At 62.3% G+C, this 13,630-nt stretch overlaps 1 protein-coding gene across 1 annotated transcript in view; it reads right to left on the bottom strand.

Moving 5' to 3' along the window:
- Positions 1-13,630, bottom strand: part of KCNN3 (potassium calcium-activated channel subfamily N member 3) — a 121,991-nt gene that overhangs the window by 82,504 nt on the left and 25,857 nt on the right. Inside the window, 1 exon segment of the mRNA XM_042924810.1 lies at positions 2,368-2,463. Within this exon segment, the coding sequence (XP_042780744.1) occupies positions 2,368-2,463 (96 nt within the window).

Genomic DNA, 13,630 nt, shown 5'->3' with positions numbered 1-13,630 from the left:
GAAGGCTTCGATTCCCAATTAATAGATGAGGCCCAAGACCACAGAACGGAGGGATGATCTAAATTGCTTTGGAAACCGGGTGTCTAGAATCCAGCACCCTTTCCCTCAGGACGTGCACCGCAGATAACCTGCTCGTCAGACACCATGGGTCCCTGGAAACGTAAAGACAGTGACCTTACCATCCCGAAGTCTGGGGAGAAAGACACAGAACAGAGAACGGTAGGGTCCACCGAGGTGCGTACAAGGGGCCCTGCAGGAGCCGGCCCTCCCCACGCCATCTGGGCCCACGCCATCCCACCTCCCCGTGGCAGGAGAAGGTCGGCGCAGGGAGAACTTTACTGGAAGGGTAAGCTTCCAGAGGGAGCCACGTGCCGGTGACTGCCCCCGTGACGGAGGCCAGGTAGGCTACGGGCACAGCCAGGGCAGCTGAGAGCCAGGCGGGGCTGGCGGGGGTGCGGGAGGAAGCCCAGCCGGCTGCCGGTGCCGGCGGTCAGCAGGGGGCCACCTCGTGGGCCCAGCTGGCACACGGACGGGCGAGGCCCAGCTGGAAGAGTGGGGCAGAGGGGTCCCGTGCCATGACCGCCCACCCTGGACTCCACTGTTCCCGACCCAAAGTGGGTGATGTGACTCCTATACTTCACCCGGGGAAACTGAGGCCTGGAGGCGCTGTTACTGGCCCAGGTCGTGCAGACTGAAGTGTCTGAGCCAGGACTCAATGACACTGGCTTCACTTTGTTTCTGCAAGTGCTGAGCGCCAGGCCCTAACGGCGGAGACAGTGTCCTCTACTGCCCGTAACCAGGACGAAGCAAGCCTGGCCGCGAGCTGGGGCTGGGACAGAGGGCGCCGGGCGAGGTGGTGTCCCCGCCCCAGGCCGGCGCTGAGGCCACAGGCCCGCAGGAGGGAACCAGGGCCACGAGAGTACGGGAGGGAGGGACGCGTGGCTGAGCGTCACGATTCCCACGATTCCGCCTTTTCTCTTGGGCCCGGGTGACATCTCGCGCAGATCAGGGCGATACGCGCCAAGGGGCTCCCTCCAGATGAGGACGTGAGGGTTTGGTGGGGTTGAGGGAAGCCCCGGGCGCCACGGCTGGTTTGGGGCCCAGACGGTGACCCCCAGCCCTGTCTTGGTCCCTAACCCCCACCCCCCCCCCGGCCGGTGCTGGCTCCTGCCTGGGGTTGATGGGACAGTGGTCTGGGTCGGGCAGTTCAGGCTCCAGGAGGGAAGCTGGTGGCAGTGTCTGAATGCCCTGAGGGCACACGCCTGTCTGAGTACCGCAGCCCCCGGAGACGAGAGTCGCAGCTCCTAGATCCGTGTCCTCTGGTCCTCAGCTGCCTGGAGCCCCGCCAGGGTGGCCGGGAGCCAAGGCTTGCCCATCCAGGCCGGCCGGGGGCCCCCAGACACTGCCAGGAAGGCAGACGGGCCCACCCTGCCCAGAATGCCCCGTAACGGGGACGAGGTTGGCACGGTGTTTCCCGGCTCCCAGAGCACATCCTGTCCTCACAGCAGCCCGAGAAAGGTTGCGGGGCCAAACAAAAACGCCCTGTAGGAAGGGGTCCCAGCCGAGACCCAGCTGGTCTCTCTGACCGCGAGCTCTGGTCTTTGTCAATGTGTTGCCTGCGGCCCAGACGCGAATCGAACTGTGTTCCTCCAGCCCAGGGACTGGGATTATCTCCAGACTCGCATACGTGGGAGAAAAAGCATCTGGAGGTTTTAGAACTACCTGGGTCTCCAGCAGGGCCGGTCAGCCTGCAGGGCCGGGCAGTGCGGGCGCCCCGGTGTCCTGGGAAGATGCCACAGACCCTCTCGCCGTCTACCCTTCCTGGCCCGCATGGGACCCCTGTCGGCCAGGCTGGAAGCTGGGCCCGGAGGCCCAGCCGACGTTTCTCTGGCGCACTTCCGAGCAGCCCCTCCCCACATCTGACCGGTATTCCGTCTAGAAAATGACCCCTCCCAGCCTTCAGGGTCTGCGGCGGGTAAAGTCTACACCACTCAGAGATACAGAGTCCCGGAGGGATTCGGTGCAATTCGAGTGTGTGTGCGTGTACGTGCGTGTGCAAGGGGACGGGAGATAGGTCTGCCTCCCTGGGGAATTCGGTGGCCAAGGTTCTGAAAGGCCCAGCGAGAGAAGGAAAGCGGTTCTCAGTGCACTGGCGTTAAAGAGCCGCCCCCAAATCGTGAAGCCACATTCGCCTCTGGGACCCCCAAATAAGACGGCGTCACAGCTGCTGAAGCCCCAGTTCCCTCGCTCTGAGGGTCCAGACGGGAGGGGAAGAGCCACAGTGTGCGACACCACCAGGCGGCTGCACGGGGTGGGCTTTGGGGTGGGGACGGGCGCTGCTCGCGGAGGGGAGAGGACGGCACCTACCTGGACTTCTCGCGTGTGGTAGGCGACGATCAAGCCCAAGAGGATGATGGTAGACAGGCTGATAAGGCATTTCAGGGCCAGCGAAAACATGGAATCCTGCAGGAGAAATGGAGACAGAATTAGGGCAGCCAGGAAGGGGGCTCCGGGGACGGGGAGTGCAGGCCACGGCACACAGGGAGCCCTTTGGGCTGGGCCGCGAGCCGCTGGGGCCAAGCAGCTACCCCCAGCCCCTGTTTTCTAGGGTGAAGTCCCGTCTGCTCTCCTGGAAGGAGCCGGCAAGACATTTGCCATCCGTGGCTCAGTTTGCTGCTGTGTGGCTCAGAACTGTGCGTCCACGCTCGTAAGTCACGTGAGCACAGTTCCTTTTCGTGCTGCCATGTGGTTTGGGCATCGGTGCTGGACAGCTTAGGCCTCTCTTCTCTCAGAACAAACCTCAGACAATCCCCGAGGTTCCTTCCGTTTCTGATGATGCAGAGTTCCCTCCGGGACGGATCAGAGCGTCCCAGCAGCTGTTCTCACCCCCAAACTAGGCTCAGAGCAGGGAGGGAGGCAGGGGGGCTGCTGGAGGGTGAAAGGGGCTGAGCGCAGAGCAGAGAGGGTCCCCGTGGAGGGTGGGGCAGACACGGGCCGGTCCCCTTTGTGCACCCCGTCTCCCAGCCCCAGGGCGCGTAGAGAGCCCCAGGGCTGGCAGCATGTGCCCTAGACACGGCCCCTCCTGGCTCTGTGGCTTCGGGCCTCTTACCCCACCTCTGCCTCAGTGGTCTCAAGCGTCTGATGGGGAAGACATTAGGACCCGCCTAGGGGCCTCTGGGAAGAGTAAAGCAGTTTGTGAACGGTCCTAGACGAGCGCTGGCCGCGGACGGCTGGGCTACTTCTGTCATTCACGTCACATCCCCTGCAAATTTGGGGCGTCCAGGCTGGGACTCACCGCCCTCCTGGGCGTTTGGGAGCCAGGAAGTAGGGAGGACTCCGGTCCCAAGGGAGGATGGGAACACAGCCCGAGCAGAGGTAGCGGATGAGAGCCAGGCGGCACTCACTGCCGAGAGACGCACACCATGAACAAACGCCCTGTGCTCACCGGCCACGGCGCATCACCACGCCTGATTTCCCTAAAGCACGCTACGGTTCACAAGGCGGCTTCATGCGTCCGCTCTTGGCCATCACCGCGACACCCCTGGCCTCTCTCCCGACTGTACAGACGTTACAGGTAGAGGCGCAGGGGGAGTGCCTCGTGCCAGAGTTCGGAGCCAAGGTCTCGGGCTCGAGCCCAGAGCCCTGCCCGCGGCCTTTGGGCCGTCCCCGTGACAAGAATCGGCGGAAGGGAAGGCCGGACCCACTTAAGCAGATCTAAACAACGGCTCGACGGGAACGGAGGTATTTCGAAGGCAGGGTGTGACGGACTGCCAACCCCACGGCCTAGTGGGCTCGAGGGAGGAGACCTCACCGCCCCAGAGAGCTTCAGGGGCAGACAGGGGGCTCGGGTCTGCGGGGTCAGACGGTGTCGTCCGGGACGGAAGCACTGGGGCGAGCGGAGGGCCTGTGCCAGCAGGCACCCAAAGCCACGCTCCCACCCCACCCCCGCAGGCTGACGGAGGGAACCTCTCCCGGGGCCCGTCGACCCACCGCTCGTTTACTTGATACAACTATGGGGGCCCACTTTGTGCCAGGCACAAGCTGGCGCTGGAGACTCAAGGGAGGACTCACGAAATAGTTCATGCATTCATTCGTGACGGTTTCCACCACGTCTCATTTCTTGAGCGCCCGCTGCACGAGTGACACCGCGCCAGGGCCGCAGGGTGTCCGGGGAGTGCCCTGCACGCCAGGCCTTCCCACGCGGCTTACGCACAAGCTCCAGTGGCGGACGCCGGGCGGGTCCGTGCGCCCGCTGCGGGAAGTCCCCCGCTCGGTCACTGAGCCTCCACGCTCCACGGCGTACCCAAGAGCAGCCCGCACTCACGGGCCCACACACGCGTCCACGGCTGCAGGGAGGGCACGGAGCACGCGGGGCACAGGGACAGCCCTCAGGAAGGGTCCTACCTTCGAAACTGCGACCCGGTGCCTGAGACGCCGGCCAAGCCCACGGGCCGGGCCTCCGGAGGGCTGAAGGGAGCGGGCACTGAACTCAGACTGCGTTAGAAGACAAACCAGCCTACGGGGGCCGGCGGGGACAGCGCACAGCGCTCTCGACTCAGAAATGACCCTCGCTTCTCCCTCCAAGGGGTCTGAGGGCATCTGGGGAACATCGGGCCTTGGCTGGGAAGGGTTTGCGGTCAGCAGCACATTTCACCCTCTAATTTATTTCTTTTGGCAGAAATCACTAAAATCAGAATCCAAGTCTATTTGCATCACGTCTAGAGGAAGAGGTGGAGGGAGGGGTCTCCTCCTTCGAGCCTCTTCCTTTCGCTCTCAAACTCAGAACCTTCACATAAGAGGCGACTCCCCCCCGCCCCCGCCCCTTGGGTTCACCCAGCCCCGGAGCAGCGGGACCCTCGCGACTCTGCAGATTTCCTCGCATTCTCTATCACGCGTCCACAAAAAGGAAACCGTCGACATGTTTACCAGCCGGAAAATACATCAGAATGGCTGGACTAGATATGTTTCCTACTTGTCAAATGTTGAATTGTCATCTTTTCTTGGCTGCCTGAACTCCATCCAGCGAAGCCTGAGATTAATACGGTTCTTCCGGCGACGGCAGCCAGCGAGGTGGCGGCCGGACGGCACGTGGGGGTACTCGCCTCCCTGCTGAGGGGCCACAGGGACTGACAGGCCACGGGGGGTGGGGGGCCCATCAGCTGGGCGACTCTGAAACTCAGAGCTGTTCAACGACACAGTAGTGACCCTTCATACACAGAATTCTTAGGGACTAAATCCCAACAGATGAGCCATTTTTAAGCCATTTATTCCTAAATGCCCAACACTATCAGAGTGGTTAAATACATTTGGGAATAGCCAGTGATAGACCACTAGGCAGCCACCGAAAACCACTTCTGCAGAGAACGTTTGAAGAGGAAAAGCTCATGGTACAACATCAAGTGAAAAACTCAGACCACAAAGCTGCATATACGGTATTTCCAATTATTTTTAAATGTTTTACTTTTTTAATGTGAAAAAGACCGCAAATGCAGGACCACGCTATATAAAGCATCAGAGTACACAACCACGGCATGAGGCTCACAAGCTCGGGGAGAGCCTGAGAACCAGGGACACTGTGTCCATGCTGTGTGACCTCCGACCTCTGACCACAACAGGTGCTTAATAAGTGCTTCTTGAAATTACTAAACAGAACTTTTACTTTTCCCTGACACTTACTGAGTACCGACTGTGTGCCAGGTCCCAGACTAGGCTTCTACACAAATTACCTCACATCCTCACCCTACAGACAATTCCACAATGTCTCCATTTACTGATTAAAAAAAAAACCAAAAAACAAAAAACAGAGAATAAGAGAGACTTTTCCAAGGTCACACAACTAACCCAGATTTTATCTACACACCAGATTATTCTTTCTTTTTTAATAATTTTTTTTAATGTTTTTATTTATCTTTGAGACAGAGAGACACAAAGCATGAGCAGGGGAGGGGCCGAGAGAGAGGGAGACACAGCATCCGAAGCAGGCTCCAGGCTCTGAGCTGTCAGCACAGAGCCCGACGCGGGGCTCGAACTCACGAACTGTGAGATCATGACCTGAGCCGAAGTCAGACGCTCAACCGACTGAGCCACCCAGGCGCCCCTATTCTTTCTTTTTTAATGTTTATTTATTTATTCTTGACAGAGAGAGACAGAGACAGAGAGAGACAGAGACACAGAGACAGAGCAGGGGAGGGGCAGAGACAGAGGGAGACACAGCATCCGAAACAGGCTCCAGGCTCTGAGCTGTCAGCACGGAGCCCGACGCGGGGCTCGAACCCAGGAACCATGAGTCATGACCTGAGCCCCCCAGGATTCCAGATGTTTCTATTCTTTGCCCCACCACGTGAGTTAGCTCCAGCCATCCTTGCACAGGCCAGCCACCGCCATCAGGGGCGACAGAGGGACTTGTGGCAGAGTGGGAACGTGTGCCAAACGCCCGCAAGCCACCCCCAACCACCAGCCAGCCCTTCCCAGACCTGCGACCCCTCGTTACGACACTCGCCTGTGCTACAGCGGTACCCTCGGCAGTATCATCAACCCGCTTTTGTGGCGGAGGAAACTGAGGCTCGGAGAAGTCAGCTCACCGGGTGAGCAGGCTTCAAGAAGCCAGGATTCCTCCAGACTCCGAGTCCTGCCGGGCCCCGGTACCCTGTCTGCCCCGCAGTCGGGCCCTGCTGGCCTCCAGTCTCTGCCGTGAGGACCCTCGGGGCTGCCCGACCGCCTGCCCCAAGGCTGGGTGGAGCGTGGGGGCCTGTGTTCCCCGGCTTCCGAGCCGCCTCGTCGCCTGCCAGAATCGTCACGATTACGGCACATCTTCCCAGAGACGCTGAAGTTCTAAATGTCCTTGATCATTTGGGACACTTGAAAATGACAGAAAAACAGAGTCCCGGGGCACAAATATCAGCCTAACCAGGACAAGGGTGTGCGGGCACCTCCCCAAGCAAGCTGACGGCCCCAAAGTGTGTGTGTGTGTGTGTGTGTGTGTGTGTGTGTGCGCGCGCATGGGTGTGCGCGTGCGGCCGTGCGTGCGCAGAGTGTGCGAGCGCGTGTGCCAGCGTGTGCGCCCTCATACGTATGTGGTCCGCTGATGGCTTGTGTCGCCGGCTGGAGCCCCCATGTTGTGATTCACTTTGGGCCTGACGGCCTTCGGCCGAGCACGCGGGTCACGGGGCACCCCCAGCACGTCTGCCCTCGTCCCTTTTCCCACCTCTGTACCTGACCGGATGGTGAGCAGCGGTCAGCAGTAACGTCGCCCGCGCCGTCTTCACGACAGAACAAGGCCGCGGACAGAGAAGGTCCTCACGAGCCTCCGAAAGTTCGAAAGACCAGAATTCAAGTCCCGGCTCTGCCGTCCCCCGGCCGTGGGACACTGGACCTGTCGCGTAAGCTCTCTGGCCTCCTCCTCTGCAGGCCGGGTCTCACCTGCACCCGCACGCATGGGGCGAAGCGAGAGGAGCCACGGGGACAGACTCCTTCTTCGCCAACGGAAGCCGGACGCGCCCCCGGCACCGGCAGCTCAGAAAGGGCCGAACATGCGTGCCCTCCGGTCACACTGGGCACACGTGCTGAGCACCTGGCCGCGGCCGGGCCCCGTGCAGGGTACTCAGCCCGCCGCCCCCGCCTGCTGAGCCTGGATCCCACCCGGCCGAGGAAGGGGCAGGTGAGCCGGGCCTGGAGACGCTGGGCTGGGACGGTCAGAAACGGGCAGAAGCCGGGGGGGCGGGACAAACACCTACAGGCGGCCCCTCTAGCGACCGGGGCGTGACCCTGAGCCCACTCCCTGAACGTGGGGCGTGACCAGGGGACGTGAGCGTGAGCCGACGTCCTGAACGTGGGGCGTGACCAGGGGACGTGACCCTGAGCCCACGCCCTGAACGAGGGGCGTGACCAGGGGCGTGACCCTGAGCCGATGTCCTGAACGTGGGGCGAGGAGTGCCCGCGGCACCTTCTCCCCGGAGATGCGACTCGCCGAGGACACAGGCCCCGGGCCGGCCCTGCGCCGGGAGTCCTGGGGTGGCTGAGGCGTGTCTGACCAGACCCCGGGGCCGGATGGGGGGCTCAGCCCCTGCGGCCTCCCTCGCTTCCCTGTTCCGGGTCCCCCACCGCGGCTCGGGTGCGTGAGACATATTCCCCGGGAGCACAGAGCCGAGGCCACACAGGTCACCCTCCTCTCGGACCCAGATGCCGCAGGGATGCTGTGGGCCAGTTGACAGGGGCTGGGCGGGAAGACGGCTCCTCGCCCGTCCTCAATCTTGGGGTGTTGCTCGGTTCACGACCCAGATGCCATGCGGGGTGATCCCTGCACCGAGCAGGCCCCCAGCCCTCCTGGGCCCCAGAACCGCCCGTGTCGCCAGGTCAGCCGCACCTCCGCTGGGAAGCCCAGTTTGCCCACCGATGTGCGCTGGCTCGACCGTCAAGGTGGATGCCCCAGCCTGGGGGGGGGGGGGGGGGGGGGGAGGCGGAGTTTCCGATCTGTCCACCTCTGCGCGTGGAGGGTGTGGTCGGGCACGCGGCAGGCCAACAAGTGTCAGCCGAACGTGGCATATTCAAAGGAAAGGGGCACGTGGCGAGGTGCGTCAGGCAGGAGACACTTGCACCCTGACTTTCCGGACACAGGAAGCAGGGCGCAGGGGAGGGCGGCGGCTGACGCTGACTGTGTGCTGCACCGCCAGGTGCTGGGGCGACTCCGAGCGACCCCCTGGAGCCCGGGACGCTTGCCCAGCAGCCCTGACCGAGGAGGAGGAGGAGGAGGCTGGATTCCAGCGTGGGAAGCAGGAACCAAAGGTCTGTGCTGGCTCCCCCCGGGGAGCGCTGGGACTGGAGGACGGCAGGGATGAGAAGGCGCCTTCCAGGCCTTCCCGCGGGGGTTAGCCCCGTGTCACCTGCCCTGATGGGGCCCCAGCCACGTCACCGCTGAGCCTCGGTCACCTTCTGGCACAACAGACCCCAGCAGCCTCAGGTCAGGCGGGGGGTCTGCACCAGCCCAGCAAGTGCAGCCGGGCCCCACCTGGTGTGGGGCGGGCAGGCGGGGACGTGGCCAGTGAGGGAAGCCAGCCGTCCGCGAATAAAACCCACCGAGTCAAGTTGGCCTGGAGCGTTTCTCCGTGGCCTCAGCCTTGTCATTCCCAGAAGGGGATGTCATTCCCAGAAGGGGATAGAACCTGGCGTGTAAGGGACACCACGCGGTTGACAACAAGGACACTCGGGGCTGAGCGGAGGGGGCCGCGTGATGCTCAGCGAAGCCGGCGTGACGGCCAAGACACCAATTAGGAGGAAATGACCCACCCCGGGCCCTGGCTCTCCCGCTGCCTGACGCCCCAAGGAAGGGAAAAAGGTCACTTGGGAGACTATGGCACCAAAATATCAAGTCAGACGGGTCACCCCCCAAGGCCACAAACATAATTCCAATTAAGGAGATACTTTCCTTTACAAGGTCTGAGCACAGGGGAACTGGCATATCATGAATTCTCTCCCGCCCGCTTGTCTGGAATTTATTTCCCTGCCCCACTTACAACATTGGCAAAGATTCCGTGCAATTCAATCAAATTTTATATTACGTGCTTGCCACATGGCCGGTGGAAACGCGCACGACGGGGTCTTTCCAACCGCTCCGAGGACGGCCCGACTCATCCAGACACACAGTCGGCACCTCACCGATGTTTGCTGGGGGGCTGGGTGTGGAGGGGCCCAGACGGCTCAGACTGGAGCCCTCCAGCAAGGCAGAGTGAAACCCGGGGCTTCTGTCCCCCACCCCCCATCAGGCAGTAGGGGGTGGGGGAAAGCTCACCCGCCAGGCACCACAGTCCCTACCCATCTAGGCCCGAGGGGCCCTGGACTCACTCCAGAACAATTAAATCAGAGTGTCTGCTGGTGAGGCCTGGACACTGACATGTTAAATTTTGAATATTTTGGTGATTCTGATGTGCAGCCAGGGATGAGAGCTGCTGCGCCAGGCGCACAAGAACATTCCGGAAAGCCGGGGCCACCATCACAGCCTGCAGGAGACACTGCCAAGTGGGCACCTGCACACATAAGTAGTGGAGGCCCAGAACCTAAGAGTGAAAAGGAAACTTAAAAGCCATCTAGTTAAATAGCCCAGGCCTCTCTGTAAGAGTCCCAGCACGTGGTCATTCAGTCGGCTTGACTACCTCCAGGGACAGGGAACTCACTCCCTATCAGGCCGCCCATCTCTACTTTGGAAGGCTCCGATTGTTTCAGAGACCTGGATTCGGCCTTCTGGAGTGCTGTCCTTGGGTGAAGCCTTGCTCTGACGGTGGCGTCGCAGACGCCCGTGCCAAAAGTCCTCACTCTCAACACCCTCCCCTAGACACACACTTGCAACACAGAACGCCGCGCCTGGAGGCATCCTGGGAGATCAGCTAGTCGCCACACTTTGCTCTGTGTGAGGACACAGAGGCCCAAGAGGCCGGCTCAGCCCCCATCAAACACCAGCCTGTGTTGAGCTCAGAACCTGGGTGCTGGGGCCTCCCGGGCCACCCCATCCTGGACACCACCTCCCGCTTTCTCACCCGGCGGCTCTGCCTCCTTCTCCCATAAACACTGCCCCTCGTTACCCTTCCTTCCCTGCTGCCCGTGAGGAGGCGAGCGCTCCGGGCCGTGACAGCCTCCTCCCGCGTTGACAGGTGCTCATCCGCCACCAGGGGCGTCTTGGGAAGGCCTGTCGGGAGGGGCACATGTGCCCGGTTGGTCCCGGCAGCCCCGGGCCCTGAGTTACAGACAGCCACCTGACCCTTCCGCGCCGGCGTGCGGCAGAGCCCCACTCTGTCTCCCGTCCCTGTCACCGCGAGGGCTTCCCCTGCAGACGGCCACGGCGCCCCCACCAAGGCCGTGGTCCCCGTGTTTCTTCTGGCCAGCAGGAGGCCCTCTCTTCTTACGTGTTGCAGAATGTGTGAAACAAATAACTGTGCATTCTGTGTGGCTGGCTTTGAAGTCGTTTTATTTGCTCTTATTAAAACCTGTCTGGCCCCAAACCAATAAAACAGCAAGCAAGCACCTTGCCCTGCAGGAAGCTGCGTGCGTGCTGGGCTCCCAGCTCGAACCGAGCGTGCCCGGGCCGGGCCTGTCGCCTCCCGTCCACCCAGGTAGCGGGCCAGACTCGCGGCCCCTCCACAGCGGCTCTGGCAGCCAGTTGCAGTGAACCAGTCAGTTCACCTCCGCTGGACGGGCCGCGTCTCCCGGCAGGCACGGGAGCGGGCTTTGGTTTCAAAAATGCCAAGTGAGGCCTACGGACCCGCCTGTGCCCCTCACCTCAGCCTCACCTCCCTGCCATCTCGCCCCTCCTCTGCCCTGCGATCTTGCCTCTGCCTACACCAGAGGCCCCCATCCCCTTCCAGCCCCATCCGGGAACCCCACTGCCAGCTTGGTGCCCGGAGGCGAACCATCTCCGCCCCCACACGGGGCAGAACCATCCCGAGCCTAGCAATGTCTGGGCCGAATGAAAATTTTAAGACGCCCAGGAATCCCATATGGTGAGAAAAAACAACCGCCCGCAGGCTCCGCGGGCTGCCTGAAGGCCGTTCTGGAGCCTCCCAGCTAAGGAAGAGCCTGTCCGTGTGCCCCCTGAGCACCCAGGCAGCCGGGAGCAGGACGCTGAGGGCACCTCCACGGCCACGTCCCCCCCGGGGCACGAAGGCAGCAGGTCCTCGGCCAGATGCTGGGACTCAGCTGGAGGGGCCTTCTAGGCGAGCTGCCCCCCACCCCACTCCAGGCCAGGAAAGTGAGGCCCAGAGAGGGACTCTGTCCCGCCCAAGGCCACACAGCCGTAGCAGAAAGCGCTAACCTGGCCCTAAGTCTCCAGAAGCTGGGCCAGTGTTTGCCCCACCCGCCTGTCGGGCAGGACCCTGTGTGACTCACTGCCATCCGTCCGCGGGGACCGACCCCGTCTGGGGAGCAGGTGTTCCTGCCGAGGCTGTTTCGGGGCGAATCAGAGAAATAACTTCTGGAAAATAAGTAAAGTTCTGCACCATACGGTGGCCGAGGGGACTAAAACAAGCTCTAGTCCCCAACATAGAGACCCCTCTTCTGGGTTCTTCTTCCTGCGCGCGGGACGCCGCACGGACGTGGAGGGATGGCCGTGCAGGGACCGGCTGGGCCGCGTGGGTCCCAGCGATTGCGTGTGCAGGCCGGCGCGGACGGAGGCGGCACCCACCGACTTTCCCGCGTCCTCCTGCCCCCTCTCTCTGGCACCAACGTGGTCGGAGGAACCCTCAGCCCAGAGCCTCCCGCCCGTGTGTGCAGAGCCAGGGTCCCGCCGCCCGGACGGCCTGCCACACCTCGGGGAGCCGGGGGTCTCCGCCCCTCTAGGTACTTATCGCATCCGCTTCCTTCCTGCAGGGACTTGCAGCCCGGACCTCAGGCAGGCGCTCACCCGCCCCAGCGGGTTCGCATCAGAGCTGCTGCGGGGGGACCCCGCGGTCCCCGCAGGGCGCTCTTCCAGGGACTGACCCCAGATTCAAACTCTACAAGGATGTACGCGTCAGGCCTGAGGCTACCGTTGTCACACAGGCGTCACTCGAGCCTCAGCACAACCGTGGTCCCCACTTGACAAACGAGGACACAGGAGGCTCGGGGTGATTGCAGTTTGCTGAGATCACGAGGTAAGCGGAGAGCCTTCTGATTCCGTGCTGCCCGTGGCCGCGGCCCCTTGGCCGCCACTCACCTGAAGCCACGGCTGCCGGCTCATTGTCTCCGCAGGCACGGAGCCCCCGACTCCAGCCAGCGGACGCCTCCGCGTGGGGCCGGCCCCCGGGAAGCCAGGCCACGCCGTCCGTACGGTTCCGTCACTGTCCTTAACACCCACCAGGCAGAGGAAGAGTCCTCTCTTCCTTCCAGACTTCCCGTGAGAAGACCAGAGAGTGCACGTGGAAACACTCTGCTCCCGGGCCCTGGCGTTTACGGTCTGCGCAAGGGGTGAGCGTGCACCCCGGGGCCGGGGGCCGGTGTGCGCCCGTCACCCGCCGCCATCAACAGGAACAGTAACAATTAACGTGATACCAAAGTTTCCCTGTGTAGACAGTGAATCGTGCGATCCGCCGCCACAGGGTCTGAGAGACTTGGGGGCCGGCCCTGCCCCTCCGGCCCACGCCTCCCAGCCTCCACACCCACCACACAGAGGGGGGGGCTGGGATTCGCAGACCTCGGCCAGGGCCCCTGCTCAGGCTCCGCACAGGCCTCGTGTCTGGATCACGGCATCATCAGCGGACACAGTTTTCAGCGAGGCAGTGTCACGGCACCTGCGTTAACCTCGATTACCCGGCCTCCCTTTCGGGTGACCCCATCTGTTACGGACAGTCTCACACCTGCCTGAGCCCTCGGTGACTTGAATTTCTCAGCACCCAGGAGGCTGTAACTCTGGAGAGGACCGAGTATCAGAATGCATCTGCTACCGAGTACTTGCGTCCTGGGTATCTGCTTAGGGTTCTCCTGCTTACAAAGCATTTTTTGGCCAGGTTTCCTATTTGATTTCGGGGAGGCAGGGAGAGCCACTCCCATCTCAGAGATGGGAAAACTGAGGCTTGGGATATTTGCACAATTCCCCGAGGTCACACAGGCGGGGGCCCCAAATCTCCCAACGTTGTTTTCTGTACAAGCCCGTGAGTGTGACCTGCGTGGG

This window comes from Panthera leo, chromosome F3 (genome assembly GCF_018350215.1).
Source record: "Panthera leo isolate Ple1 chromosome F3, P.leo_Ple1_pat1.1, whole genome shotgun sequence".
Lineage (NCBI taxonomy): Eukaryota > Metazoa > Chordata > Mammalia > Carnivora > Felidae > Panthera > Panthera leo.
This window is presented reverse-complemented; position numbering and strand designations above follow the sequence as displayed.